Below are 27,796 nucleotides of genomic sequence, written 5' to 3'. Positions count from 1 at the left end.
AAACATCAAGGTCAACTCCTGCTTTTCTTGCTCCTACCTCCAGGCCTGTGGGCTCCACATGCTTCCTAAATAGCCTGTGAGACTAGCCCTCTTCTGTACACCCACTGAAAGTGTCGCTGTGTGTTTTGAGCCAACCCCAAGCGGTGGCTCAAAACAGCAGTCATTTATCATTTCCCATGTGTCTTGGGTCAGCTGTTCCAGACCAAGATCTGCTGGGTGTCTTTGAGTGTCTTGAGCCTGGCTGATGGAGGCTTGGCTCAGCTAGGCTGGCTCGGGTCCATGTCGCCCTCATACTCCTTTCTGGCCCCAGTGGGCTGGCCCGAGCATGTTCTTCTCATGGAAATGTTAGAAGCACAAGAAACAAGCCAAAACACGTGCCACTATTTCTGTTGGCCAAAGCCAGGCATATGGTCTCATTTGAAGTCAAATGGTGGGGAAATGCACTACAGCCATTTAGTGGAAGGAACTACAAAGCCACATGGCAGAGAGCAAGGTGACAGGGTAAGATAAAGAACCAGGGCCAATAATGCAATCTCCCACGTCCTTGTTATCCTGACCTAGACTCTTCACTCATCTTCTAACTTCTTGCTTTGCCTAGAGCCAACCGCCCCTGACTTGATCCCAGCATCCCTTTATTAAAAATTTCCACTGCCCCTTATCACTGCCAAATTGAGCTGAAGCCCTGTACAGCTTGGCTCCAATCCATTTTTCCTGCTGTATCTGTTGCCATGTTTCAGAATTACTCACCACCCCTTTCCAAATGTGCTTGTTTTTCTCACAGTTCTGTGCCTTCATAAACAGTCTTCCCTCTTCCTGCTGCAGTGATCTCCCTCATATTTGAGGTTATTGTAAGTGAGATATCATTGACCCTTCAAGACCCAGTTCACCTGGAGCATCTTCCAGAAAGCCCTCTCAGAAGCCCCCTGGAGAAAAAATTGCTCCTTCCTTTGTGATGTGGTAGTAAACTGAATTTTCATCATGCTGAATTTGCATCATGCTGAATTTGCATCATGCACCTCATAGCAATTCGAGAATACATGCTCAGCCAGAGAGAGAAAGAGAGGCAGAGCTTGAATAATTCCACCCACCATTCTACTCCGTGATTGTGGGAGTACTGAGACTTGACTTTGCTGTTACCTTAGTCATCCTTTGGTTTCAGAATCCTCTTCAGCTCCCAAAAGCCTCTTGTAGCGTAAAAGGCACAGCCTACTGAGCGGGGGTCTAGTGTTTAATGATGCAAGACTCTTCTTTTACAACAGCCAGGCAGCAAGCCTTTATTTCATCTGCTGTTCAACCAGAGGAACATCTATCTGGACGTGTGGTCTTGTTGCAAATCAGGACCTTCCAGATCTATACTGGAAATTCAAGGGACTATCAGTGGTAATAGTGTCTATAGTAAATGTTTATGTCGTGGTGACTTTAGAATCTCCCCTCCACTTAAGATGCTACTCTATCATATTTCCTATAGAGTTACATCAGATTGAATTTTAATCTTTATGTCGGTGTTTCCCAGCTAAGTCATGAAGTTCTCTTTTGTGGCTTATGGTTCTTTATGGCTGCTGCCTGTGGCTCTGCAGGTCATACACTGTACAACTCTAAGGGGACACTAGTCACGCCAGAGTCTATGTAAATGGACTCCCCCGTAGTCATGGTGCCAGCTTCTTTGTCTTCCAGTGCCTGGTACATATTGATTGCTCAAGAAATGTGTGGGTGAATGAGTGAAGGAGAAAGAAGGCAACAAGAAACTGAGCTAACTCTTCCCAAGTGAGATATTTAACAATCAAGGTTAGAATGAAAATTCAGACAGGTTTTGCTCCAGCAAAATGAAGACCATGTTAGCATAGGTGCCTGTGATGAAATGTACCTGTAAACCCACTTGGAATGTCTTGTTTAACTACAAAAAAATCACCTTTCATCCTGCAAACTGATCAAGGTGATGGCTCCTAAAAGCACATCATGCTTCTCAAACGTTACCGACCCCATCATCGCCCTATGCCTGATACCCTAGCAGACATCGTGAGGCATGTGTGTGGAGACAGGTCTAGATTCTAGATGAATCTTGCCCTCCAAGTCACAACAGACTCAAAGTTTCCTTGATTTCCCTTGGATGGTCATACAACTTAAATAAATGCAAGAGGAGCCATCATGAACAAGAACAAGGCTTTTATCAGGTTACTTGATGAAATACGCTGAATATTTTTAAAGTAGAAATATGCCAATGTGACTGGCAAACTGTTCACCCCATGGGAGAAGGTTGCCAAGGTAAATGGTCACCTTCACACTTGGAATTTGCTGTTCTGCCAGAGGACACGGGGAGGGGAAGTGACCTAATCAGGATGTGTGGGCTTCTGGGTGGACGTGGCCTGAGGAGGGGCCCAAAAGGCAGCAGGACACGGGCAGTGATGTCTGACCATGCGTCACCCCACCCCTAACCACAGCCCCTGGAAGCTCTGACAGCAACCACACGGTGCTCGCCCCCCTCCCCGCTGGGTCGTTCTTCCCTGCGTCTCGAGCAGCAAGATGGTCACCGCCCGGCCACCCTACCATCAGGACACAGTTGGCAGGATGCCTCACCAGCCAGGGCTTGATGTGTCAATTAGAGTAAGTGCCTGGTGAAGAAAGGATTCCATAAATGTTAAATGAATGGACAAACCGATGAATAAACCAATGAAATAAGCAAACCAAAGAAGTGCAATGATATAGGGACCATTTGTGGGGGAAGGCACTGCAGTTACCTAAGGAAATTCTCAATGGTGTTCACTTAGTGCTATAGCATCTTCCCTAATGGCCCTGTTATCCCTTCCAAACCCACGGAGACTGGACTCTGTGCTGTTCAATAGAAAATACACTCAACCTGATGAAGCACCGCACCAAGGTTGTCCTGACAGCGCCCAGCTTGGGAACCAGTGTGAGTAATAGTTCTTGAGTCTGGGGCTGCTAGGGTGCTGCAACAGTAGTATTTGCACGTGAACTTGGGATCAGAATTTCAAAACGTTCAAGGAGTCCGTTCAGTTAAAATTTAGCTTCTCTTCCTGCCCGAGGCCTTGCGTGTTATCACGGGACCCCTCAATGAAATAGTCACCCTTTGTTTCTTGGGTTTTGTTCTGTGCTGCTAGGTGAGCTCTCCGTGGAGGAAGCGCAGGACCCGTTCTTGGTCAGCATCCACATAATCGCAGACCCAGGGGAATCCCGACCCCTGCAGGAGGCCATCGACAAGGTCTTGGCTTGGATCCACCCAGACCTCCAGCTGTTCAGGGTCTCTGAAAGGAGGGCGTCCCGGCGGCGGAGGAAGGCCCCCAAGGTGGCGCAGCCAGCCCTGGCGGTGGTCCTCTTCCTGCAGGAGGAGTACGGCGAGGAGCAGATCCTGCAGCTGCACCGCACGCTGCAGCGGCCGCCCTGGCGCCATCACCACACGGAGCGCGTGCCTAGCAGGTTTCTGCCCTACCTGCCCTGCAGCCAGGAGTTCTTCACCCTGGCCCCTGGGACGCCGCTGTGGGCCATCCGGCCTGTGCACTACGGCAAGGAAATCGTGCGCTTCACCATCTACTGTCGCCATGACAACTACGCCGACATCCTCAAGTTCTACGAGCTGATACTCAGGCGGAGCCCCAGCCAGAGGAAAACGGACTTCTGCATCTTCCCCATTTTCTCCAGTCTGGATGTGGACATCCAGTTCTCCCTGAAGAGACTGCCCTGTGACCAGACCCCGGTCCCCACTGATTCCTCCGTGCTGGAGTTCCGAGTCAAGGACATTGGCGAGCTGGTGCCTCTCTTGCCCAACCCCTGCAGGCCCATCAGTGAGGGACGCTGGCAGACGGAGGACCACGATGGGAACAAGATCCTTCTGCAGGTACCCTGGGGGAAGTCTGTCTGTCTGTGTCTATCTCCACTTGGGGAGAACAGAGAAACAAGTGAATTGGTTCTGTCAGAAACCCTGGTTAGTACCTGTTACAGAACAATGAGTTAAGAAAAAAGAGAGATCAGTGACCCTCTGTCTGGCTCGTAGACCAAGTCAAGGTGTCCATACTCTAATTAAACAGTTTTCACTTAGCTGCCGTGGCCATGTGCCCCAGGCAAGCAACGGCCGGTTCCTCTAGCGCCTCTTCACCCACCTGTTTGAGCGTCCACTAAATGCTTGTGGCTCCCGGGGATTTAGAATGAGCTGATATCCCAGGGAATTTGGTATTAAAGATTCCTTAATCTGCTCCCTCACAAGTAGGGAGTTTTTACCAATGAATTCTTCACTTCCACAAAGGAACTTCAGGAAAACCCATCTATGACAATTGTAAAATATGTTGACGTTCAATAGAGAAGATACCTGTTTTCTTCGTCGCTCTGGTGCCTCCCCCCCCGCCCCACTTCTACCCTTCCACCCTTCTGCTACTGGGCAATAGGTGGTTCAAATTCAGTGATCAATGGAAATGACTTTCTTGGTGTTTTAAAGGAGTACGTGATGCCTTTGGAGCTTCTTTCATTCAGCTTAGGAAGGGGGAGTGAATACATGGAAGGAAATGGATGCAGTAGACTGTTCTGTTGCTTCCGTGGTTAATGTCTTGGCTCAATTACTGGACCCATTTTTCCTCCCATCCTTCCAGCGATCGTCCCAAACTCTTTAGACGTCATTAGTTATACTCTAGAATTCAAAGTTCAGCATACAGATTTAAGAAGGTCCTATACCTACCCTACCTGATAAATGCTTTCAAGACCCAGGCTTTCTAGAATTAACAGGTAAATCCGTTCCAGGAATATAGGATTTTGTCTTTCTGAAACACCTCTGCCTCTGGTGTCTCAGTTTTCACATACGGCTACCTGAGAGGAGAAAGTTGATAGCAAGTTCAGGGACATTGTCTTGAAAGGTGCTGATTGTATTTACTTGAATCACAGGTAAAGTTTCATAGTTTTTGTTGGTTTGGGCATTAAACATCAGAACTATAATCCACATATCGCAAAATGAAGTGAGAAATTGGCACATGACAGATACCTGGCTCAAACTACAGCCAGGCCACATGGCTCAAGTCAAAAAGGTCACCTTGAGATATTTACGATTTAGAGGAACTAGATAATTTCCAGATTTCCCTTTGAACTATGCAAATAAGAAATAATATTGCTTTATTATTCACTGAACTAAATGCTAGCTAGCATTTGTTTTATTTTTTATTTTTTTTTTTTTTAATTTTTTTTTTTTAACTTGTTATTTATTTTATTTTATTTTTGGCTGCATTGGGTCTTCGTTGCTGCGCATGGGCTTTCTCTAGTTGTGGTGAGCGGGGGCTACTCTTCGTTGCGGTGCGCAGGCTTCTCATTGTGGTGGCTTCTCTTGTTGCAGAGCATGGGCTCTTAGGCACGTGGGCTTAGCAGTTGTGGCTCATGGGCTCTAGAGCGCAGGCTCAGTAGTTGTGGTGCACGGGCTTAGTTGCTCCGTGGCATGTGGGATCTTCCCGGACCAGGGAACGAACCTGTGTCCCCTGCATTGGCAGGCAGATTCTTATCCACTGCGCCACCAGGGAAGCCCCTGTTTTATTTTTTAATTTTTATTTTATATTGGAGTATAGTTGATTTGCAGTGTTGTGTTCGTTTCAGGTGTACAGCAAAGTGATTCAGTTATACATATATATATTCTTTTTCAGATTATTTTCCCATATAGGTTATTACAGAGTATTGTGTAGAGTTCCCTGTGCTATACAGTAGGTTCTTGTTGATTATCTATTTTATGTGTAGCAGTGTATATATGTTAATCCCAACCTCCTAATTTATCCCTCCCACCCACCCACCTTTCCCCTTTGGTAACCGTAAGTTTGTTTTCAAAGTCTGTGAGTCTGTGTCTGTTTTGTAAATAAGTTCATTTGTGTCATTTTTTTTAGATTCCACATATAAGTGATATCATATGATATTTGTCTTTCTCTGACTTACTTCACTTAGTATGATAATCTCTAGATCCATCCATGTTGCTGCAAATGGCATTATTTCATTCTTTTCTGTGGCTGAGTAATATTCCATTGTATACATGTACCACATCTTCTTTATCCATTCCTCTGTCCATGGACACTTAGGTTGCTTCCATGTCTTGGCTATTGTAAATAGTGCTGCAATGAACGTTGGGGTGCAAGTATCTTTTCAAATTATGGTTTTCTCTGGTTATATACCCCAGAGTGGGATTGCTGGATCATATAGTAGCTCTGTTTTTAGTTTTTTAAGGAACTTCCATACTGTTCTCCATAGTGGTTGTACCAATTTACATTCCCACCAACAGTGTAGGAGGGTTCCCTTTTCTCCACACCTTCTCCAGCATTTATTGTATGTTAGACTTTTTGATGATGGCCATTCTGACCAGTGTGAGGTGATACCTCATTGTAGTTTGATTTGCATTTCTCTAATAATTAGCGATGCTGAGCATCTTTTCATGTGCTTTTTGGCCATCTGTACGTCTTCTTTGGGGAAATGTCTATTTAGATCTCCTGCCCATTTTTTGATTGGGTTGTTTGTTTTTTTGATATTGAGCTACATGAGCTGTTTGTATATTTTGGAGATTAATACCCTGTTGGTCACACCGTTTGCAAATATTTTCTCCCATTCTGTGGGTTGTCTTTTCATTTTGTTTATGGTAGTTTTTTTTTGTGCAGAAGCTTTTAAGTTTTTATTAGGTCCCATTTGTTTATTTTTGTTTTTATTTTCATTACTCTAGGAGGTGGATCCAAAAAGATATTGCTACGATTTATGTCAAAGAGTGTTCTGCCTATGTTTTCCTCGAAGGGTTTTATAGTATCCGGTCTTACATTTACGTTTTTAATCCATTTTGAGGGTTATTTTTGTTTATGGTGTTAGAGAGTGTTCTAATTTCATTCTTTTACATGTGGCTGTCCAGTTTTCCCAGCACCACTTATTGAAGAGACTGTCTTTTCTCCACTGTATATTCTTGACTCCTTTGTCATAGATTAATTGACCATAGGTGCATGGGTTTATTTCTGGGCTTTCTCTCCTGTTCCATTGATCTATAAATCTGTCTTTGTGCCAGTACCATACTGTTTTGATTACTGTAGCTTCATAGTATAGTCTGAAGTCAGGGAGCCTGATTCCTCCAGCTCCGTTTTTCTTTCTTAAGATTGCTTTGGCTATTCAGTGTCTTTTGTGTTTCCATACAAATTTTAAGATTTTGTTGTTCTAGATCTGCATTTGTAATTCCATTGGTAATTTGATAGGGATTGTGTTGAATCTATAAATTACCTTGGGTAGTATAGTCATTTTGACAATATTGATTCTTCCAATCCAAGAACATGGTATATCTTTCCATCTGTTTGTGTCATCTTTGATTTCTTTCATCAGCATCTTATAGTTTTTGGAGTACAGATCTTTTGCCTCCTTAGATAGGTTTATTCCTAGGTATTTTATTCTTTTTGATGCCATGGTAAATGGGATTGTTTCCTTAATTTCTCTTATATTTTGTTGTTAGTGTACAGAAATGCAACAGATTTCTGTGTATTAATTTTGTATCCTGTAACTTTACCAGATTCATTGATGAGCACTAGTAGTTTTCTGGTAGCATCTTTTCTATGTATAGTATCATGTCATCTGGAAACAGTGACAGTTTTACTTCTTTTTCCCAGTTTGGGTTCCTTTTATTTCTTCTCTGATGGCCATGGCTAGGACTTCCAAAACTATGTTGAATAAAAGCGGCAAGAGTGGACATCCTTGTTTTGTTCCTGATCTTAGAGGAAATGTTTTCAGCTTTTCACCATTGAGAATGATGTTTGCTGTGGGTTTGTCATATATGGCCTTTATTATGTTGAGGTAGGTTCCCTCTGTGTCCACTTCCTATAAAGTTTTTACCATAAATGGGTGTTGAATTTTGTCAAAAGGTTTTTCTGCATCTATTGAGATGATCATATGGTTTTTATTCATCAGTTTGTTGATGTGGTGTATCACACTGATCAATTTGTAGATATTGAAAAATCCTTGCATCCCTGGGATAAATCCCACTTGATCATGGTGAATGATCCTTTTATTTTATTGTTGGATTTGGTTTGCTAGTATTTTGTTGAGGATTTTTGCGTCTATGTTCATCAGTAATATTGACCTATAATTTTCTTTTTTTGTGTGGTATCTTTGGTTTTGGTATCAGGGTGATGGTGGCCTCATAGAATGAGTTTGGGAGTGTTCCTTCCTCTGCAGCTTTTTGGAAGAGTTTCAGAAGGATAGGTGTTAACTCTTCTCTAAATGTTTGATAGAATTCGCCTGTGAAGCCATCTGGTCCTGGACTTTTGTTTGCTGAGAGGTTTTTTTTTTTTTTTTTTTTTAACATTTTTATTGGAGTATAATTGCTTTACAATGGTGTGTTAGTTTCTGCTGTTGAGAGTTTTTTAATCACAGTTTCCATTTCAGTACTTGTGATTGGTCTGTTCATATTTTCTATTTCTCCCTGGTTCAGTCTTGGGAGATGGTATCTTTCTAAGAATTTGTCCATTTTTCTAGGTTGTCCATTTTATTGGCATATAGTTGCTTGTAGTTATCTCTTATGATCTTTTGTATTTCTGTGGTGTCAGTTTTATAATCCCTTTTGAAATGTGAGAAAAGTTTTCTTCTGTGTTTGAAGACTGCCAGTTTTTTATGCAAAACAATGCAGTTGTGTAAGTAAAAATTAATGAAAGGATTTTGTTTATACTAAAAGATCAAAATGAATGTGATTGTTTCTAAGGAACTTTTTCCTTTTTGCAGTATTTAGAATATTTTTTTCCTCTCTCAATCCCTGTAACAATGTAAATGAAAGAATAAAGTAGGAAAGCTTGGCCTGAACTCCACTCAAAGGAATCATTGAAAGAATATTTCAAAGAAAAGCCACAGATTTAAATGGCTATACAATCTGTATGGGTGCAGGCTTTTGAATTTAGAGCATCCAAGAGTGAAAAGAGTAAGAGAAAAATATTTGTATCATGGGGTCTCAGGAATTTGGGCCTTTGTTCAAAATAGTAATATGCCAAAGAGTTAAATTAATGTGGGCAGAAATGACTAATAGTCCCCTCACAGTTCTTGATTATGGCTGTTTGAACAGGTTACTATTTACTGCATCACTGCAGAAAGCAGTCCTCTGCTCTAGCATGAGAGATACGCCTGCCCACCTCTTTAAATTACTTTTAAAAGTTAAAATTTATACTTCATTCTTTAGCAAAACTAAGATATTTTGGTCGTGGAGGGAGGGACACAGTTGAGAGAACGCCTTTTTTTTTTTTTTTTTTTACATTCTCCTTAGCAGTGTGTTTCCCATGTTTCATTTTCAACTTACATGCTTTTGTTCCATTGGGTGCAGTTATACGTTGAAGGCAATCTTGGTTGGGTAGTTTCTAGTTGCTTTCTTAAAATATAGATTGCATTTCAGTTCTTCATCCTGCCCCATCGAGTTAACATTCCATATTTCAGAGACCTCCTCCAGCCATTTAATTCCTCTGGAGGAGAAAAGCTGAGAGGTTTGTTTCTGGGAGCTACCCAGCCTCTTATAAGAATTTGGAAATGTTTTTAACTAAGATCTGATTAGATGGAAGGAAAGCCTTCTACCTCCTCAAACTCACCTCTCCTTTCTTGGCATTGCCTGATTCAGGGGAAAAAGGCAGAGAGGAGGTGGGTGGGGAGTTGCCAGCATCAGATGTTGCCCAAGATCCCTGTAGAAAATGCATCTTAGAAATTTGCATTAATGCTTGATGATCGAAACTACAGCTTTCTATAGCCAAGATCTGTGTTACACGAACTAGAAGTAAACTGACACTGTACTTTGAACATAATAAGTTCTCTTTATACATTTCTCTTTACTTTTTATTGAAGAATAATATAAATGATATACACAAGGAAAAGTGCACATCACAAATATATGCTCAGTGAATTTTCACAAATTGAACATTTGCATAAGCAACACCCAGATGAAGAAACAGAACATAGAAACAGAAGAGAAGTCTTCTCTTCCCCCATTCCTGGGACTCCCTTCCCTTAAATGAACATATTAATTACTCTGTATTTCACAAAAGTGGGGGGAAGGAGTACCTGGTCAGAAAAGTTGGGAACGTGGCTGTGTTATCTGGGGGTGTTTTTGTATTTATAGGTAGCTCCCACTTTTTTTTATAAAAAGACTTAGGTTGGCTGACAAACATATAGATCATACAAGAAAGATTAATAAAAATAATTAGATACCAAAGGGACTTGAAGTAGAGGAAAAATAATAATAGGAAAGTAAGGTAAGCCAAGTATGACATCCAAAGTGCATGTCATTTCCTATCTGAGAGCTATGCTGTTTAACTGGTAGCCACTAGCCACATATGGCCATTTAAATTTAATATTTAAGTGAATTAAAATAAAAAGTTCAGTTCCTCAGTCTCACTAGAACATTTCAAGTCCTCAGTAGCTCCACGTGGCTGGTGGCTACCATACTGGTTAGCACACATACAGAACATTTCCATCACTGCAGAAAGTTCTGTTGGACAGCATTCTTCCAGAAATAGGCCCCAATTTTGATTTTGAGTTCTCCAGCAGCAAAAACAGAATGGAAAGTCAGCAGTGATACAATTTAGAATCCATGAGGCAAAAATAAACTATGCTTCAGATGCACAAGTGTTCCAGGTTCTGCGTCCTGGAAGCAGCGTTGCTCCCACCTTCTCATGTCCAGTGAGGTGTCGGCAGCCCGCCCTCAACTGTGCCCTAGAACAGCTGCATCGAGGCCTCGCAAGGCTTTCTTACACGGAGGGCAGGGTGCCCAGCCAAGTGTCGTGCAGCAAAGCCACTGCACAAAGGGAGGCTGGGCAAAACAAGGTGGTCCCTGCCTCCAGCTTCTGGGGCCTTGGCTGAATCCCAGAGGGAGGGATACACCTTCAGAGAATCTCCCCAAATGTGTTTCTCTCAGCTAAGCTTTTGGTAGATCGCGAGGGACAGTGGGCTTCGCTTGTTTCTTTCCAGCCGAGTCCCTGGAGTACACCTGTGCCACGTAGCTGGTAAAGGATGGAGTCATATGTCTTGCGACTCAGCCAAGCTGGGTTGTATGTTGATGTCTTCTTTTTTTTTTTTAATAAATTTATTTTATTTATTTATTTATTTTTGGCTGCATTGGGTCTTCGTTGCTGTGTGCTGGCTTTCTCTAGTTGTGGCGAGCGGGGGCTACTCTTCGTTGTGGTGCGCGGGCTTCTCATTGCAGTGGCTTCTCTTGTTGCAGAGCACAGGCTCAAGGCGCGCAGGCTTCAGTAGTTGTGGTTCGCGGGCTCTAGAGCACAGGTTCAGTAGCTGTGGCGCACGGGCTTAGTTGCTCCGCAGCATGTGGGATCTTCCTGGACCAGGGCTCGAACCCATGTCCCCTGCATTGGCAGGCGGATTCTTAACCACTGCGCCACCAGGGAAGCCCTGTTGATGTCTTCTTAGGGAACTCTAAGGAGCCTGACAAGGACACAGGCCTCAACGATAGGCCACCGCCTCCCTTGGAGGTCTTCCACGGGAGTGCCATGGGCAAGGCCAAACTCCTTAAGAAGTGATTTGGGGTCCATCCAAACACAGAGAAGCACAGTTGAGGACCCAAAGGTCAGTTTCACAAAGAGAATGCAGCTGCAATTTTAGGCTGGAAAAATGTGGAAGGCAGGTCACTCCATGTCTTTGAAGAGGTAAGGTAATTTAACAGTGGCGTCTAAGCCTTTGGAAGACTTCTTCCATAGAGGGTGGTCACCAGCTGTCCTTCTCATCCTCATAAGGCAGAACAGGGAACTGGCTTAAACAAAAGGTTTTAAGTAGCATTTAAAAGACAAGAAATCCTGACACGCAAAATTGTTACCAGTTGAAAGGGCTGCCAGGTTCAGTCTCGAGGACCGTCCTCACTGGAGAGCTTTTAAGATTTCATTCACACCAGCTCGTTTACTTGTCTTCTTCACCCAGCGAGGAGATTGTCTAGACAGTCAGTCCCGGAATCCTGGGGCCATCAGCGCTGTGAGGACAGGGAGACGGGTGCTAATGAGGATGCAATTGAGGGACCAAGTGGGCTTCAGAGACTTTTAAAAAATTTTTAATTGTGGTAAAATACACATAACGATAAAATTTACTGTCTTAACCATTTAAAAATGTATGGTTCAGCAGTGTTAACTACACTCATCACATCATAGTGCAACCGTCACCACCGTCCATCTCCAGAACTCTTTTCATCCTGCAAAACTGAAACTCTGTCCCCATTAAACAATAACTCCTCATACCCCCTCCCTCCAGCCCCTGGCAACCACCATTCTACCTTCTGTCTCTATGAGCTTGACTGCTCTAGGAATCTCATATAAGTGTGATCGTACAGTATTTGTCTTTTCGTAACTGGCTTATTTCACTTAGCATCATGTCCTCAAGGTTCACCCAAGTTGTAGCATGTGTCAGATTTCCTTCCTTTTTAAATCTGAATAATATTCTGTTATGAACGTGCCACATTTTGTTTAGCCATTCACCCGTTGATGGACAGGTGAGGCACTTCCATCTTTGGGCTATTGTGAATAATGCTGCTGTGAACATGGATGTGCAAATACCTCTTTGGGTCCCTGCTTTTACTTCTTCTGGGTTTGTACCCAGAGGTGCAATTGCTGGGTCACATGGTAAGTGTATGTTGGAATTTTTTGAGGAGAGGAACTGCCATACTGTTTTCTGTAGTGGCTGTGCCATTTTACGTTTCCACCAGCAACGTATGAGGATGGGACATGTTTTTTAAGAAAGCAGAGAGAGGCTTGCTCTTTGTTTGCGGGGTACGGTACACCGTATTCTGCACTAGGCGATAAAGAGGGTGATGGTTGGAAAGAATTGAGCAAATGCTGAAGTGAGGCATTGACGCTTCACCCGACACACTCCAGATCTAGACTCTACAGCAAAAATTCTTAACGTGCTGTCCTTGGATCCCAAGCGCAACTTGTATGCATGTGTTCATGTGCATCATCATAAAAGGTACATCATATCATGTCTCTCAAAATTAACTCTCCAAAGGGTTCCCATTCTCTGGCAGCCCTTCTAGATGTTCACCAAGGCCCAAGGCTTTCCATCAGCGGCTCACCTCTCTGGCTTTATCTCGCACTTCTCTCCCTCCTGCTCCCTCTGTGCCTTCCACGTTGGCCTGCTTTCTCTTCCTCAGACGCAGCAAACTCATTCCTGCCTCAGGACCTTTGCACCTACTGCCTGGAATGATCTCCTCCAGGATCTCCACATGGTTGGTTCCTTCTCATCAGTCAGGTTTCAGAGATGCCTTCCCTGCCCGCCCCACCGAAAGTAGCTCCCAGATAGCCTCCTGACCAGTTACCTTACTTCTCCACTGGACAGCTAGAAGGTCCTTTTAGAACGTAAGCCAGATCATGTGACTCCTGTGCTCAGAACCCCCAGGGGCTACCTGTCCCATCTCTCGTGCAGTATAAAGCAGTTTCCTCGCAGTGGTAGGTTGCCTCCCTGCTCTGCTCTTCTCCCATCACTCTGCCCCAGCCACCCTGGCCTCACCCTTGACCCTTCAGAACATCCTGTGTCTGCTCTGTCCCTCTGCCCACCATCCAGCTGGCCACGTGGCTGTTCCTTCTCCTCTCCCCCACCTCGTCGGGTCTCTGCTCCGTGTCCCCTCCCTAGCGAGGCCTTCCCCGGCCGCAGCGGGAAGAGCACCTCCCTCTCCCGTTCCCGCACACACGGACATGCCAGCAGCCGTGCTCCTGCCCTTCTTGCCTTTTCCCCATGGCACCATGCCCTTTAACTGACTGCATGTTGACCGAATGGAGGCTTGTCCGTCCCTCCCACCAGAACCTGAGCACCTGGAGGGCAGGGACTTTCCCTGTTTTGCCCACCGTTGGGTCCCTAGTGCCTCTAACGGCGTCTGGCACACATTAGACACTCAGTGTTGAACGAATTTTTTTAAAAAAAGGAGACAGAAGGGGAGAGAGGTGGGGACTTGGGGCTGTTCCGGGCAGGCCCACGGAGGCGGGTTGAGCAGGGGGAGAGCCCTGGCTGGTGGTGAGAAACAGGGAGAGGAAGAGTGACCAGGGCCCGGAGGAGGGGACCGTGACAGGAGGCGCCCGTGGGAGGACTCCTTGGGCCACAGTGCCTGCTGGCTGATGGCAAGGGGGACTCCGGTGCTAAACGCAGGGCAGGGGGCAAAGAGGATGAGCGGGTGGCCTCCCCCCACCCCTCACGTCAGGCTGGGGGCCCCAGAGAGAGCAGTGGCCATGCTGACAGGGGCCCTTCTCCCGCTGAGCCTCTCTGCTCCCAGGAGAGGTGGGAGAGTAAGGGGTGGCTCAGCCAGCATCTCTGGGAAGGCCAGACGACACACGCGACAGTGTAACACTGTCGCCCCTGCAGGCTGGGCACCTCTGCTTCTAGCTGCCAGAAACGGACACAGACCGTCTCCAGTTGGTCAGCTTCTTGTCTGGGAAGGAGCTTATGCAGGGAAGAGTTTACCGAAGAAATAATAATGGTGTGATAGTGAATACTGATTGCTTGCTTAGGAGCTGCCACATTGTAGGCTAAGTGCACTCTAATACCTTCCTTACTTAACCCTCTCAGCGCGTCTACCAGCCAGGGACCACTCGTACCCCCATCCTGCAGACGCACACCCGGAGATGTAGATCAGTAACTGCCATGCCCAGGATTACCAACAGCAAATGGTGAGACTGGGAGCGAACTTGGGGACATTTGACTCAGGAACCCATGCTGGCTGTGCTGTTCCCTATTCTTTTTATTTTATTTTATTTTATTTTATTTATTTATTTATTGGCTGCGTTGGGTCTTCGTTGCTGCGCGCGGGCTTTCTCTAGTTGCGGCGAGCGGGGGCTACTCTTCGTTGCAGTGCGCGGGCTTCTCATTGCAGTGGCTTCTCTTGTTGTGGATCACGGGCTCTAGGCGAGCCAGCTTCAGTAGTTGTGACACACGGGCTCAGTAGTTGTGGCTCGCAGACTCTAGAGCGCAGGCTCAGTAGTTGTGGTTGCTCCGCGGCATGTGGGATCTTCCTGGACCAGGGCTCGAACCTTTGTCCCCTGCATTGGCAGGTGGATTCCTAATCACTGTGCCACCAGGGAAGTCCCACGTGCTCTTCCCTATTCTTTTCTGAGGAACACAGCCGGGACCTGGGTGTTCCCTCTGCTGGCACCTCTCAAGCTTCAGCAGACCTGAAAATCACAGATCCCTGGGCTCCACCTCCAGAAACTCGGATCTAGGAGGTCCAGGGTGGGGCCCGAGATCCTGCATTTCTAACCAGCTCCCAGGTGCTGAGGCCTGTAGCATCCTCTCTACATGTGCACCGGGCTCAGGATATTCGAAGCAGGACTACCCAGTTGTCAATTCGTGTTTGATAAGCACTGCCTGGGGCACATTCCCTTTTTAAAAATTATTATAACCATACTTAGTAGCAGGCTCAGGACAGAACATCAAGAGTACAAGTCACAGTATTGTGATGACCATTCGCAATTTAAACTACATGCATTGAATCGTTGTTGCACACCTGAGACGAATATAATGCTATATGTCAATTATATCTCAATTAAAAGAAAAAGAGTACAAGTCACAAGAGGTGTCTGTAAGATGAGCTCAGAGCTTCCTGAAACTGTTTGTATCCTGTTCCCAGCCCCAAGCCCAATGCCCAGCAGCTACTCAGTACACGTTAGCTTGTCCCTCCTCCCCCTTGGTCTCTGGTGTTCTCAGGGCAGGTGCAGTGACCCGAGGGGCGGGGCATGCACACGTGCAGGCAGGGAGGGGTTTGAATGAATGGGAGGCCACTGGGCACGCCAGCATGCTACACCCGCCCTGGGGTTTTGGCTCCCAGTCCAGACTCTGAAGAAAATTGCTGTTTTCAGTCAGCCGCGTTGCCTGCACTGGGTTGTTTTATCTGTGCAGATCGCCCAGGCTGGCTGAAAGTCACCCCTAGAAAATAATTTCCCGGAGCATCGTCTGAGTTTGCTGTTCCCGCAGAATGTGTAAGTGACATCATAGCTCTTTCAGGCCTGGAAGGAAGAGTAATTTGCTTTTAGGTTAAAAAAGGAAGTGAACTATGATTATAGACCTTGGCAGGACTTGGAATCAGATCTTTGAGGCAGAGGAAGGAAAATGAGGAATTTTAGTCAGTGTTTTCTGCTCTCAATCTTAGAGCAGCTTTCCCCTGTGGCCTGCCTGTCTCACTTGTCTCACTTAGCTTAGTTAGTTTGGTCTGGCCAGGGCTCTGCTTCCCAAGGGGTTTGGTTTGGTGGTGGACCTGGAAGAAAGGGCTGCTGTTTCTGCGTGTAGCAAGCGACTACCAGCAGGTAGGGCCGGTCCCCTGCAGGCCGACCGCGTGGTGCCTGTAGGTAAACTGCAGCGGAAGGGGACGGTCCAGCGCTTTGCGGAGCTGGTCAAGTCAGCAAACACTTTGAATATCTCCTCTCAGTCAGACATGGTACTGGAGATGGGCGAAGATGAACAGTAGAGTCCTGTGCTCCAAGTTCATGACTGATCCCAGACCATTCCACGGAGTGTGACGTGCAAGCTGTGGTACAGCAAAGTGGGGTGCAGAGGGTGTGCTCCGGAGGGGCGCCTCCCTCCAGGGCTGGGAAAACAGGAAGACCATAGCAGAAGCCTTCTGGAAGCCAGCAGTTAGGAGTTGGGTCTCTAGATCCCACCGATCTAGACCACATCCTATTCGGACAGCTCTGAGTGGTTGGCTGAACCTTCAAACACTGGGCCGAAAAACCTATTTTAATTTCCACGGAATTTTCCTCTTGTGTTAATAAATTTTTTGTTAGCTTCCAATTAGGCATCCCTTTTTATTGACGTATGGTTGATATACAGTATTATATAAATTACAGGTGTACAATATAGTGATTCACAATTTTGAAAGGTTATACTTCATTTATACTTATAAAATATTGGCTATATTTTCTGTGTTGTACAGTATATCCTTGTAGCCTATTTTATACCTAATAGTTTATACCTCTTAATTCCCTACCCCTATGTTGCCCCTCCCCACTTCCTTCTCCCCACTGGTAACCACCAGTCTATTCTCTATATCTGTGAGTCTGCTTCTTTTTTGTCATATTCACTAGTTTGTTTTATTCTTTAGATTCCACATGTAAGTGATATCATATAGTGCCTTTCTGTTTCTATTTCACTTAGCATAATGCCCTCCAAGTTCATCCATGCTGCTGCAAATGGCAAAATTTCATTCTCTTTTATGGCTGAGTAGTAGTCCATTGTATATATATACTGCATCTTGTTTATCCATTTATCTGTTGATGGATACTTAGGTTGCTTTCATATCTTGGCAATTGTGAATAATTCTGCTATGAACATTGGGGTGCATATCTTTTCAAATTAGTGTTTCTGGGTTTTTTGGATATATACCAGGAGTGGAATTGCTGGGTCATATGGTAGTTCTATTATTAGTTTTTTAGTTTGATGTTTTCATTTTTAAAGTTATTATATTTTTATTAGAAAGTAATCAAACCAAATTACCCAAAATATTTTTGGAAATTAGAGATTTTTTTAAAAAATTACTCTTCTTACCACCATAACAGAGCATGTTTTGTTCCATTGGTCTATGCATGTGTTTTTATGGCAGTACCATACTGTTTTGATTACTATAGCTTTATTTTTTTTTAATTTTATTTATTTAGTTAGTTAGTTATTATTTTATGGCTGTGTTGGGTCTTCGTTTCTGTGCGAGGGCTTTCTCTACTTGCGGCGAGCGGGGGCCACTCTTCATCGCGGTGCGCGGGCCTCTCACTATCGTGGCCACTCTCGTTGTGGACCACAGGCTCCAGACGCGCAGGCTCAGTAGTTGTGGCTCACGGGCCCAGTTGCTCCGCGGCATGTGGGATCTTCCCAGACCAGGGCTCGAACCCGTGTCCTCTGCATTAGCAGGCAGATTCTCAACCACTGTGCCACCAGGGAAGCCCACTATAGCTTTATAATACAGCTTGAAATCAAGAAGTGTGATGACTCCAGATTTGTTTTTCTTTCTCAGGATTGCTTTGGGTATTCTGGGTCTTTTGTGGTCCCACATAAATTTTAGAATTTTTTTTTCCATTTCTATAAAAAAAAAATGCTGTTGGAATCTTAATAGGGATTGGATTGAATCTATAGATGTCTTTGGGTAGTATGAACATTTTAACAATATTAGTTCTTCCAATCCCTGAACATGGGATACCTTTCCATTCATCTGTGCCTCCTTCAGTTTCTTTCATCAGTGTCTTGCAGTTTTCAGTGTACAGAACTTTCACCTCTTTGGTTAAATTTATTACTGAGTATTGTATTGTTTTTATTACTGAGTATTGTATTGTTTTTGATGCTATTGTAAATGAGATTGTTTTCTTTATTTCCTTTTCAGATAATTTATTGTTAGGATACAGAAGAGCTACTGATGTTTTGTATGTTACTTTTGTATCCTGCAACTTTAATGAATTCACTGGTTAGCTCTAATAGTTTTCTGATGACGTTTTTATGACTTTTTATATATAAAATCATGTCATCTGCAAATAGAGACCATTTTACGCCTTCCTTTCCAATGCGGATGGCTTTTATCTTTTTCTTGCCTGATTGCTTTGGCTAAGACTCCTGTACTGTGTTGAATTGGAGTGGTGAGAGAGGGAAGCATGGTCCTGTTTCCAATCTTAGAAGAAAAGTTTTCAACCTTTCACCAGTATGATGTTAGCTGTGGTGTGTTATATAAGGCCTTTGTTATGTTGAGGTATGTTCCCTCTATACCTAATTTGTTAAGAATTTTTAACATGAACCGATGTTGAATTTTGTCAAATTCTTTGTCTGCATCTATTGAGATTATCATTTGATATTTCTTTCATTCTATTAATGTGATGTATCATATTGATTAACTTCCACGCATTGAACCATCCTTGCATCCTGGACAAATCTCACTTAATCATAGTGAATGATCCTTTTAATGTGCTGCTGAATTTGGTTTGCTAGTTTTTGTTTTTTTTTATTGGAGTATAATTGCTTTACAATGTTGTGTTAGTTTCTGTACAGTGAAGTGAGTCAGCTATATGTATACCTATATCCCCTGCCTTGGACCTCCCTCCCACCCCACCCCCATCCCATCCATCTAGGTTGTCACAGAGCACTGACCTGAGCTTCCTGTGCTGTATAACATGTTCCCCTTAGCTATCTGTTTTACACATGGTAGTGTATATATGTCAATCCTCGTCTCCCGATTTGTCCCACCCTCCCCTTCCCCCTCTGTGTACACATGTTGGTTCTCTACATCTGTGTCTCTATTCCTGCCCTGCAAATAGGTTCATCTGTACCATTTTTCTGGATTCCACATATATGCATTAATATACGATATTTGTTTTTCTCTTTCTGGCTTACTTCACTCTGTATGAGTGACTCTAGGTCCATCCACATCACTACAGATGACCCAATTTCATTCCTTTTCATGGCTGAGTAATATTCCATTGTATATATGTACCACATCTTCTTTATCCATTCATCTGTCATTGGACATTTAGGTTGTTTCCATGTCCTGTCTATTGTAAATAGTATTGCAATGAATATTGGGGTACATGTGTCCTTTTGAATTATGGTTTTCTCAGTATATATGTCCAGTAGTAGGATTGCTGGGTCATATGGTACTTCTATTTTTAGTTTTTTAAGGAACCTCCATTCTTTTTTCCATAGTGGCTGCACCAATTTACATTCCCGCCCATGGTATAGGAGGGTTCCCCTTTCTCCACACCCTCTCTAGCATTTATTATTTGTAGACTTTTTGATGATGGTTATTCGGACTGGTATGAGGTGATACCTCAATGTAGTTTTGATTACATTTCTCTAATAATTAGTGATGTTGAGCATCTTTTCATGTGCCTCTTGGCCATCTGTATGTCTTCTTTGGAGAAATGTCTATTTAGGTCTTCTGCCCATTTCTAAATTGGGTTGTTTGCTTTTTTGATATTGAGCTCCATGAGCTGTTTGTATATTTTGGAGATTAATCTTTGTCTGTTGCTTCGTTTGCAAATACTTTCTCCCATTCCGAGGGTTATCTTCATCTTGTTTATGGTTTCCTTTGCTGTGCAAAAGCTCTTAAGTTTCATTAGGTCACATTTGTTTATTTTTGTCTTTATTTTCATTACTCTAGGAGGTGGGTCAAAAAGATCTTGCTGTGGTTTATGTCAAAGAGTGTTTTTCCTATGTTTTCCTCTAAGAGGTTTATAGTGTCCGGACTTACATTTAGGTCTTTAATCCATTTTGAGTTTATTTTTGTGTATGGTGTTAGGTAGTGTTCTAATTTCATTCTCTAACATGTAGCTGTCCAGTTTACCTAGCACCACTTATTGAAGAGGCTGTCTTTTCTCCATTGTATGTTCTTACCTCTCTTGTCATAAATTAGGTGACCATATGTGCATGGGTTTATCTCTGGGCTTTCTATCCTCTTCCATTGACCTATATTTCTGTTTTTGTGCAAGTACCATTCTGTTTTGATGACTGTAGCTTTGTAGTATAGTCTGAAGTCAGGGAGCCTGATTCCTTCAGCTCCGTTTTTCCTTCTGAAGATCGCTTTGGCTATTCTGTGTCTTTTGTGTTTTCATATAACTTGTAAAATTTTTGTTCTAATTCTGTGAAAAATGCCATTGGTAATTTGATAGGGATTGCATTGAATCTGTAGATTGCTTCCGGGTAGTATAGTCATTCTCACAATAGTGATTCTTCCAATCCAAGAACATAGTATATCTCTCCATCTGTTGGTGTCATCTTTGATTTCTTTCATCAGTGTCTTATAGTTTTGTGAGTATAGGTCTTTTACCTCCTTAGGTAGGTTTATTCCTAGGTATTTTATTCTTTTTGTTGTGATGGTAAATGGGATTGTTTCCTTAATTTCTCTTTCTGATTCTTTGTTGTTAGTGTATAGGAATGCAAGAGATTTCTGTGTATTAATTTTGTATCCTGTGACCTTACCAAATTCATTGATTAGTTCTAGTAGTTTTCTGGTGGCATCTTTAGGATTTTCTACGTATAGTATCATGTCATCTGCAAACAGTGACAGTTTTACTTCTTTTCCAATTTGGATTCCTTTTATTTCTTTTTCTTCTCTGACTGCCGTGGCTAGGACTTTCAAAACTATGTTGAATAAGAATGGCGAGAGTGGACATCCTTGTCTTGTTCCGTTCTTAGTTGAAATGCTTTCGGTTTTTCACCATTGAGAATGATGTTTGCTGTGGGTTTGTCATATATGGCCTTTTTATGTTGAGGTAGGTTCCCTCCTATGCCCATTTTCTGGAGAGTTTTTATCATAAATGGGTGTTGAATTTTGTCAAAAGCTTTTTCTGTATCCATTGAGATGATCATATGGTTTTTATTCCTTTATTTGTTAATATGGAATATCACATTGATTGATTTGCATATATTGAAGAATCCTTGCCTTCCTGGGATAAATCCCACTTGGTGTATGATTCTTTTAATGTGTTGTCAGATTCTGTTTGCTAGTATTTTGTTGAGGATTTTTGCATCTATGTTCATCAGTGATACTGTTCTGTGATTTTCTTTTTTGGTGATATCTTTGTCTGGTTTTGGTATCAGGGTGATGGTGGCCTTGTAGAATGAATTTGGAAGTGTTCCTCTCTCAGCAATTTTTTGGAATAGTTTGAGAAGGATAGGTGTTAATTCTTCTCTAAATGTTTGATAGAATTTGTCTGTGAAGTCATCTGGTCCTGGACTTTTGTTTGTTGGAAGATTTTTAATCACAGTTTCCATTTCAGTACTTGTGATTGGTCTGTTCATATTTTCTACTTTTTCCTGGTTCAGTCTTGGAAGGTTGTACACTTCTAAGGATTTGTCCATTTCTTGTAAGTTGTCCATTTTATTGGCATATAGCTGCTTATAGTAATCTCTTATGATCCTTTGTATTTCTGTGGTGTCCATTGTAACTTCTCCTTTTTCATTTCTAATTTTGTTGATTTGAGTCCTCCCCCTTTTTTTCTTGACGAGTCTGCCTAAAGGTTTTTCAATATGGTTTATTGTCTCAAAGAAGCAGCTTCTAGTTTCATTGATCTTTGCTATTGTTTTCTTTATCTCTAGTTCATTGATTTCTGCTCTGATCTTTATGATTTCTTTCCTTCTACTAACTTTGGGTTTTGTTTGTTCTACTTTCTCTAGTTGCTTTAGGTGTAAGGTTAGGTTGTTTGAGATTTTTCTTGTTTCTTGAGGTAAGATTGTATTGCTATAGACTTTCCTCTTAGAACTGATTTTGCTGTGTCCCATAGATTTTGGATCATTCTGTTTTCATTGTCACTTGTCTCTAGGTATTTTCTGATTTCCTCTTTGATTTCTTTAGTGATCCACTGGTCATTTAGTAACATATTGCTTAGCCTCCATGTATTTGTGTTTTTTGCAGTTTTTTTCCTGTAATTGATTTCTAATCTCATAGCATTGTGGCTGGAAAAGATGCTTGATATGATTTCAGTTTTCTTAAATTTACTGAAGCTTGATTTGTGATCCAAGATGTGATCTTTCCAGGAGCATGTTCTGTGTGCACTTGAGAAGAAAGTGTATTCTGCCACTTTCAGGTCAAATGTCTTATAAATATCAATTAAATTTATCTGGTCTGTTGTGTCATTTAAAGCTTGTGTTTCCTTATTTATTTTCTGTTTGGATGATTTGTCCATTGGTTTAACTGGCATGTTAAAGTCCCCTACTGTTATTGTGTTACTGTTGATTTCCCCTTTCATGGTTGTTAGCATTTGCCTTATGTATTGAGGTGCTTCTGTGTTGGGTGCATAAATATTTATAATTGTTGCTTCTTGTTCCTGGATTGATCCCGTGATCATTATGTAGTGTCCTTCCTTATTTCTTGTAACAGTCTTTATTACAAAGTATTTTATCTGATACGAGTATTGCTACTCCAGCTTTCTTTTGATTTCCATTTGCATGGAATATCTTTTTCCATCCCTTCACTTTCAGTCTGTATGTGTCCCTAGGTCTGAAGTGGGTTTCTCGTAGACAGCATATATATGGGTCTTGTTTTCGTATCCATTCAGCCAGTCTGTGTCTTTTGGTTGGAGCATTTAATCCATTTACATTTAAGATAATTATTGATATGTATGTTCCTATTACCATTTTCTTAATTGTTTTGGGTTTGTTATTGTAGGTCTTTTCCTTTTCTTGTGTTTCCTGCCTAGAGAAGTTCCTTTAGCATTTGTTGTAAAGCTGGTTTGGTGGTGCTGAATTCTCGTAGCTTTTGCTTGTGTGTAAAGCTTTTGATTTCTCCATCGAATCTGAATGAGATCCTTTCTGGGTAGAGTAATCTTGGTTGTAGGTTCTTCCCTTTCATCACTTTAAGTATATCCTGCCACTCCCTTCTGGCCTGCAGAGTTTCTGCTGAAAAATCAGCTGATAACCTTATGGAGATTCCCTTATATGTTATTTTTTGCTTTTCCCTTTCTGTTTTTAATATTTTTTCTTTGAATTTAATTTTTGTTAGTTTGAGTAATATGTGTCTTGGTGTGTTTCTCCTAGGGTTTATCCTGTATGGGACTCTCTGTGCTTCCTCGACTTGGGTGGCTATTTCTTTTCCCGTGTTAGTGAAGTTTTCCACTATAATCTCTTCGAATATTTTCTCAGACCTTTTCTTTTTCTCTTCTTCTTCTGAGACCCCTATAATTCGAATGTTGGTGCGTTTCGTGTTGTCCCAAAGGTCTCTGAGATTGTCTTCAATTCTTTTCATTCTTTTTTCTTTATTCGCTCCTTTGCAGTTATTTCCACCATTCTGTCTTCCAGCTCACTTATTCATTCTTCTGCCTCAGTTATTCTTTTACTGATTCCTTCTAGTGTATTTTTCATTTCAGTTATTGTGTTGTTCATCTCTTTGTTTGTTCTTTAGTTCTTCTAGATCTTTGTTAAACATTTCTTGTATTTTCTCAATCCGTGCCTCCATTCTTTTTCTGAGATTCTGGATCATCTTTACTATCATTACTCTGAATTCTTTTTCAGGTATGTTGCCTATTTCCTCTTCATTTATTTGATCTTGTAGGTTTTTACCTTGCTCCTTCATCTGTGACATATTATTTTGTCATCTCATTTTTTTTTTTTTTGATAGGTGGGATTGTGTTCCTCTCTTACTGGTTGTTTGACCTGAGGCTTCCAGCACTGGAGTTTGTAGGCTGTTGGGTAGAGCCGGGTCTTGGTGCCGAGATGAGGACCTCCAGGAGACCTCACTCCGATGAATATTCCCTGGGGTCTGAGGTTCTCTGTTAGTCCAGTGGTTCACAGTTGGAGTTCCCACCGCAGGAGTTCAGGCGTGACCCCCAGCTTGTTAACCAAGATCCCGCAAGCCATGCGGGGCAGCAAAAAAAAAAAAAAAAAAAAAGGAGCAGAACAATAATAAAGAGTAAAAAATAAAATAAGATTAGAAAACTAACAGATATGTTAGAAAAATATATATATAGATGAAACAACAACTGGAAGGTAAAACAGAACCATAGTAGCAAAAAAGAGGGGAAAAAAAGAAAGCCAGGAAGGGCCTTGGCTGTGGGGGGTGGGGTTTAGGTGGGGACAGGGCCTATGTTTAGGACTCACAGGGCTGGTAAAAGCCCTGGGGTGGGGGCGGGGCTTAGGCTCAGCACAGCCAGAGGGGCCCAGGAGTGCCTCTGGCCTCAGAGGGCAGAGGAACAGGTCCGGGACCCCAGCAGGCTCCCTTGGCCCAAGTGGGCAGGGGAAACGCTAAGCACATTCCCCCCAATCCTCTGATCCTGGAGGGTCCCTCGCCATTGGCCTCTCCTCTTCTTCCCCCCCACTCTTATGCCCCTAGGACTTTTGTGGTCAGAGGGGGCCCCAGAAGGCAGGGGACCAGGCCTGGAAGCCCAACAGGCTTCCTGGGGCCTGAATGGGTGGAGGAAGTGCCCGCCACATGTCCCCTGATCCTCCGGTCCTGGAGGGTCTCCCTCACATCTGCCTCTCCTCCTCTTTTCCCCTCCTCGCTCCTTCCTATGCCCCTAGGACCCATGCGGCCAGAGGGGGCCTCGGAGGGCAGAGGACCAGGTCCAGGAGCCCAGTAGGCTTCCTGGGGCCTGATTGGGCAGGAGAAACAGTAGCCATGCTCCTCCCTGATCCTCTGAGCCCCCAAGGGTCCCTCCAGGCATGGGAACCCCTCCCCTCTCCCAGCCACCCCTCAGGGGCACTGGTCCCGTCTGGCCTCCACTTCTCCTACCCGCCTCTCCCCCGCCATGTCCTACTTGGTCGCTCAGGGGTTCCTCCCGTCTCTTTGGGCATCAAGGTCCCCCACCAGCGTCTGGTAAGTGCCCTAGTTGTGGGGAGACAGGAACTCCGTGTCCTCCCACTCCGCCATCTTTGCTAGTGTTTTAGTGAGAATTTTTACATCAGTATTTATTAGGGATATGGCTTGTAGTCTTCCTTTCTTGTAGTGTCTGTTTCTGGTTTTGGTGTCAGGGTAATGCTGGCCTTATAAAATGAGTTTGGGAGTGTCCCCTTTTTTTCACTTTTTTGGAAGAGGTTGAGGATTCACATTCATTCTTCTTTAAATGTTTGTTAAAATTCATTAATGAAACCATCTGTTTTGGGGGTTTTCTTTGTTGGAAGATTTTTAATTACCAAGTCAATCTCCCTACCTAATTGGTCTGTTCACATTTTCTATTTCTTTATGATTTATTCTTGGTAGGTTGTATGTTCCTAAGAATTTTTCCATTTCTTTTAGATTGTACAGTTTGTTGGCACATAATTTTTCATAGCAGCTTCTTACAATGCTTTGTATATCTATGATATCAGTTATACTGTCTCCTCTTTCATTTATAACTTTTAATTTTGGTTCTCTATTTCTTTCTTTGGTTTGTCTAGCTAAAGTTTTGTCAATTTTTGTTTATATTTTCAAAGAACCAACACTTAGTTTTGTTACTCTTTTCTCTTGTTTTCCTGTTCTCTATTTCATTTATTTCTGTTCTAGTCTTTATTATTACCTTCCTTTGGCTAAACTAGGGTTAGTCTTATCTTTTTTTTTTTAATTATTAGCACCTTTAATTATTTATTTATTTATTTATTTATTTGGCTGTGTTGGGTCTTCGTTTCTGTGTGAGGGCTTCCTCTAGCTGCGGCAAGCGGGGGCCACTCTTCATCGCGGTGCGTGGGCCTCTCACTATCGTGGCCTCTCTTGTTGCGGAGCACAGCCTCCAGACGCGCAGGCTCAGTAGTTGTGGCTCACGGGCCTAGTTGCTCCGCGGCATGTGGGATCTTCCCAGACCAGGGCTCGAACCCGTGTCCCCTGCATTAGCAGGCAGATTCTCAACCACTGCGCCACCAGGGAAACCCTAGTCTTATCTTTTCTAGTTCTTTGAGGCATAGACTTAGGTTGTTTATTTGATATATTTCTTGTTGCTGTGTAGGTGTTTATTATTGTTAGGAACTTTCCTCTTATAACTATTTTTGCTGCATCCCATAAGTTTTAGTATGTTGTTTTCATTTTCATTCATCTAAAGGTACTTTTCAATTTCCCCTTTGATTTACTATTTGATCCATTGGTCTTTCAGAAGAGTGTTGTTTAATTTCCATGTATTTGAGGGTTTTCCAGTTTTCCTCCTGTTACTGACTTCTAGTTTCATGCCATTGTGGTCAGAGAAGATACTTGCTATGATTTGGATCTTGTATTTGCTAAGACTTGTTTTATGGCCTAACATATGATCTATCCTAGATAACGTTCCATGTGTGTTTAAGAAGAATGTGTGTTCTGCTGCTGTCAGAGTGTTCTGAATACGTCTGTTAGATCTATTTAATCTATGGTGTTGTTCAAATTTGCTGTTTCCTTATTGATTCTCTGTCTGGATGATCTAACCATTGTTGAGAATGTTTTACTAAAAACCCCAACTATTATTTATGTTGTTCATTTCCTCTTTTGCTCTGTTAGTTTTTGCTTTATATATTTATGTGCTCCAGTGTTGGGTGCATAAATTTTAAAATGGTTGTATTTTCTTGAAGGATTGACCCCTTTGTTACTATATAATGACCTGCTTTGTATCTCCTTACTACTTTTAGTTTAAAGTTTATTTTGTCTAACATACGTATAGCTACCTCTGCATTTTTTGGTTACCATCTGCTTGAAGTGTTTTTCTCCATCCTTTTTCTCTCAGTCTGTGTGCATCTTTAAGGCTAAAGTCAGTCTCTTGTAGGCAGTATATCATTGGATCTTGTTTTTTTAAATCCATTCAACCATTCTTTTTCTTTTGATTGGAAAATGTAATCCATTTATGTTTAAAGTAATTATTGATACTTAAGGACTTAATAGTGCCTTTTGTTAATTGTTTTCTGGCTATTTTGTAGATCCATTGTTCCTCACTTCTTATTCTGCAGTCTTTTTTTTTTTTTTTTTTTTTATAAATTTATTTATTTATTTATTTTTGGCTGTGTTGGGTCTTCGCTTCTGTGTGAGGGCTTTCTCCAGTTGCGGCAAGCGGGGGCCACTCCTCATCGCAGCGCGCGGGCCTCTCACCATCGTGGCCTCTCCGATTGCGGAGCACAGGCTCCAGACGCGCAGGCTCAGCAGTTGTGGCTCACGGGCCCAGCCGCTCCGCGGCATGTGGGATCCTCCCAGACCAGGGCCCGAACCCATGCGCCCGGCATTGGCAGGCAGATTCTCAACCACTGCGCCACCAGGGAAGCCCCTCTGCAGTCTTTTTTGTGTTTTGATGTCTTTTGGTATCAATATGTCTTGACTTCTTTATGATGTTCTTTTGTGTAATTACTACAGGTTCTTCCCTTGCGGTTACCATGAAGCTTACATAAAATATCTAAGAATTATAACACCACATTTTAAACTGATAACAATTTAACTTTAAGAGCATTCCTAAAACTTTACACTTTCATTTCT

At 42.8% G+C, this 27,796-nt stretch overlaps 1 protein-coding gene across 1 annotated transcript in view; it reads left to right on the top strand.

Moving 5' to 3' along the window:
- The window catches only part of FAM124A (family with sequence similarity 124 member A), a 105,444-nt gene that overhangs the window by 24,936 nt on the left and 52,712 nt on the right, over positions 1–27,796 (top strand). The window contains exon 3 of the mRNA XM_059902791.1: positions 3,117–3,850. Coding sequence (XP_059758774.1) covers positions 3,117–3,850 — 734 coding nt within the window. The remainder of the gene's footprint in view (positions 1–3,116; positions 3,851–27,796) is intronic.

This window comes from Balaenoptera ricei, chromosome 18 (assembly GCF_028023285.1).
Source record: "Balaenoptera ricei isolate mBalRic1 chromosome 18, mBalRic1.hap2, whole genome shotgun sequence".
NCBI classification, from domain to species: domain Eukaryota; kingdom Metazoa; phylum Chordata; class Mammalia; order Artiodactyla; family Balaenopteridae; genus Balaenoptera; species Balaenoptera ricei.
Note: the sequence above shows the minus strand (reverse complement) of the source record. Positions and strands in the feature narration are given on the sequence as shown.